Source organism: Penaeus chinensis, chromosome 26, assembly GCF_019202785.1.
Source record: "Penaeus chinensis breed Huanghai No. 1 chromosome 26, ASM1920278v2, whole genome shotgun sequence".
NCBI lineage: Eukaryota > Metazoa > Arthropoda > Malacostraca > Decapoda > Penaeidae > Penaeus > Penaeus chinensis.
The window spans coordinates 14,595,384-14,599,688 of NC_061844.1; the positions used below are offsets into that span (position 1 = coordinate 14,595,384).

The 4,305-nt window shown below is 37.8% G+C and overlaps 1 protein-coding gene across 1 annotated transcript in view; it reads right to left on the reverse strand.

Moving 5' to 3' along the window:
- Positions 1 to 3,440, reverse strand: part of LOC125039191 (dnaJ homolog subfamily C member 8-like) — an 18,995-nt gene extending 15,555 nt beyond the window's left edge. Inside the window, exon 1 of the mRNA XM_047632972.1 lies at positions 3,316 to 3,440. Coding sequence (XP_047488928.1) covers positions 3,316 to 3,408 — 93 coding nt within the window. The 5' untranslated portion in view covers positions 3,409 to 3,440. The remainder of the gene's footprint in view (positions 1 to 3,315) is intronic.
- Positions 3,441 to 4,305: the final 865 nt, after the last annotated feature.

Sequence of the window (4,305 nt, forward strand, 5' to 3'; positions counted from 1 at the left end):
ACTGTAACCAAAGTCTCATCCATATTTCATATAATTTCATATAATATACATATCATATAAACACTTTCTACCTGAAAATAACAATTTTGGAAATAATTATTCATACTTTCTTCCATATACTGAAAGCTGTAAATTTGATTCTCTAAAGTTAAAGTAAAAGAACTGCAAGTTAGATAATATTGTCTTTTGTTTGCTATATAACATCATAATATTTGACAAAATATGAATGCTGAAAATAAAAATGTAAGTTTCCAAACTTCAAAAACATTTTCTTGATTACCCTGTATTCCATAAATGGGGCATGACCATTGCATTATTTCAAGATTTATTGTTTTTTTCCTTATTTATTTAAAGTGCAAGAATTCCTTAGTGCAAGATTGTCCAAAAACTGACTCTACCACAATCATTTTAAATTAACACGACCAAAAATCTGAGTCCAATACGAATGAACATTTCTTATTTGACCCTGACAACAATACCTAGAGAGACTCGTTCTGCATATCTATTTGAACTCAAATCTATTGGACATCAGAAAAGTTATGAAACTGTGGCCCCAATTTTACAGAGGATAATAATAAATCCACTGGTTAAGTAGGTCTTGCTAATTTATCTGTATGGCTTTATTTAACTGTTTTATCTTCAATATTACTTCAAGATGGCTTTTATCTAAACAGAAAGATAACTTGAACACAATAATACAGCATAAGAATACACAAATTTAACCGCTATGTTTTGGATGACGTGACCATCGCGTCATGAAAAAATTTGATGTGAACATGCCATCATGGGAAAATTAAGTTCAAGGCTTATGTGACGGGAACTTGCAGTCATGCGAACTTTGGCTGAAGACCAGGGTGGTGGGATTGACTTGCCATGAGTGCACACAAAGCTCTTGGAGGGTGATTAGCCCCAGCGGCCATTTAGGACGAGGCTTCTGCTTTATTTCCATCAATGACGAGTGTGGAATGCACCATCCATGAGTCATGACTGGAAGAGGATCTCTCCAAGGATCCTATTCCATCCTCCCATAACTGGCAGGGCAAGTTATATTACAAAAATGTTAATATTACGAAAAAAAAAAAAATTACATAAATAACAGAATGTTACCTATTGTAATTATTATTGCAATATATATCAAGGAAGATAAAAAGATGTTACTAGTTGTTTCTAGAAGACTGAGGAAATAGATGTGCATTCTTTGCCTTTGATTGAACAACAGTGCATCTAATAATAATGATAAGAAAAAAAAAAAAAAAAAATAATGGATCAAAGATAGACAGGAAGACACACACACACACACACACACACAACACGCACGCACGCACGCACGCACGCACGCAGCACGCCACGCACGCACGCACACGCACATGTACCACTCACGCACAGCGACGCGCACTACACACAGCACGCACGCACAGCACAAACACACACACACACAACACACACACACACACACACAACACACACACACACACACACACACACACACACACACACACGCACGCCACACACATATATATATATATATATATACACACACACACACACACACACACACACACACACACACACACACACACACACACACACACACACACACACACACACACACACACACACACACACATCTTTATGAAAATCAAGAACAAACATACAAGCTAGGTAGAACTAGTAATTGATTCCGTAGGTGATTATGCGCTTGTGGATCCATCTCAGTGTAAAAACAATCAATATGTAAAAAGATGCAGTGGACATGGGATGTATTCTAATCTCCCTGGCAACAGTGGGTTTGCAATCAATCCAGCTAGGGTATATATTGAGCATGTTTGTTGACCTTTTATGATGTATCCCAATCAAGTGCAGAGACAATTACATTGCTGAGTACATGGTAGGTCAAGAAAAAATTGTAAGACAACACATAGTACATTTTCTTTTTCCATTTAGCAGAAATCAGCCACATTTTGTTGGAACTGTATCCATCCAAAATGCAAAATTCTTGATTTCTGACAAGTACCCCCTGATGGTTGAGACGAGGGAGAGTGACAAACTGAGAAACTAAATGTCTGCTTTCAAAATCAACAACAAATCCATTTTTATACCTTATGTACTAATCATAAATGATGTAATTCTTTACAGTATGGACGCACTCCCAAAAATTTATTAAACAATCTAAGTTGCCATGACTGGGTGTGCCCCTTGGGAACTGCCTGAGGAGAAGGTTGATGAGGGGCTCTGTCCCCAACAGCCTCCCTGCAAACATTGTCTTCACCTCGGTATGCATAGCAGGATAGAGCTGAAACTCAGGAGCACCAACTGGACTTAAGCTGTGAGCGGTGCTTTCCAAGAAAATTTTCCTCCCTTGTAGCGTTTTTGTTTGTGTTTGCAGATTGTTTCTCATACCAACAACTACAGCTTTTAGTCCTCTACAACAATATGATCTTCAATTAGCCCTAGTATAGTGCGTCCATACCTTGAAGATTAGCCATTAATTATTGATTAATAATTACTGAATATGGAAGGGTGAACAGCTAACCCAACTTTTTTATTAGGCTACAAAATCTTCACCCTGATATGTTCTGGCATTATCAAGTGAAGGTATGTCCATGTTCATTTGGGTAAATTGTCTGCCTTCTAATTTGCTAGAACATATTCATGTGAAGATTCAGTAGAACTAGAGCTAACTCCCATTTAAAAAGTATCGTAAAGGGAGAGCTTCATACAATTTGTTAACCAATCTTTCTGTGTGACATTTACATGTTCTACTAATCTTAATTACGTTTTTTCTTTCATCATTTATACTTCAGTTTCTTTGGTATAGTTCATAACCTCTCTAACTACCAGGGTAAATACATTTTTTACTGTAATCACCAGAGACTAAACCTCCTACCTGTGGGCAGGAGACTTAAAAAGCAATTCATTGGTACCATATTTGCTGGTACGAGCAACATGGATCTCTCTGTAACATATATATTACGATATTTCCTCATTTCCTTGCTTTAGAATCCTAGAACCAATAATAAATGATCGTTCGGTTTGCACTTGTCACGGACAATAAGTCTGCTTTTCACTCTTCAAATTACATACTACAATGGAAGAAGGGTTCAAAAGGTTGAGATAAGTATGAGTATCGTAATCATAATTCATAATCTAACCGAAATCTCCACTAACACAAACCGATAACACACATGGTCACCCTCACACTCGCGTCCCTCTCCCGACCTCGGAGGACTTAACGCATTTCGCCTTTTCCCTCTTCATTAAAATACTCTGCGAACTCTTAACCCTAATTCTACAATCTACGTTCATCCTACTAACATCCTTGTAGAAGACATCGAACTTCTTATCGCCTCCTTCACCGGAAAAGCCGCCGGAATGTGAGCCGAAGGTCCCAAACCCGGGGGACGCCATGGTAGGAGGCACCTTGTTTACACACGTCTCGAGAGGGACCCTGACGCTAAGGCCGGTGGCCGGAAGGGATCGCACATGTATACGCATAGACAGACAGACAGACAGACATACGGGCAGACACACACACACACACACACACACACACACACACACACACACACACACACACACACACACACACACACACACACACACACACAGACACACACACAGACACACACACACAGACACACACACACACACACACACACACACACACACACACACACACACACAAACACACAGACACACACACACACACACACACAGACACACACACACACAGACACACACACACACAGACACACACACACACACACACACACACACACACACACACACACACACACATACACACATATATGTATATATATTTATATATATAAATTTGTATATATGCATGTATGTATTAATACATACATACAAATACATTGTATATATACATATGTATATACATATATATGCATGAATGTATAAATACATACATGCATGTATGTATAAGCGACAACACACACACACACACACACACACACACACACACAACACACACACACACACACACACACACAACACATATATATATATATATACATATATATATTTAAATATATATCTATATTTATATATATATATATATATATATAATATAATATATATATATATATATATATCATATCACACACATACACACATGCACACACACACCAACACACACACACATATTTATTCATAGATATATATACACACGCACACACAAAGTGTCAATCCAGGATTCTCACACCAACTAGGTCGCAAGATACAATCAAATAGGCCATTTTAGAATTAGTAATGATTTATGTGGTGAGGTAGAACGGGGAG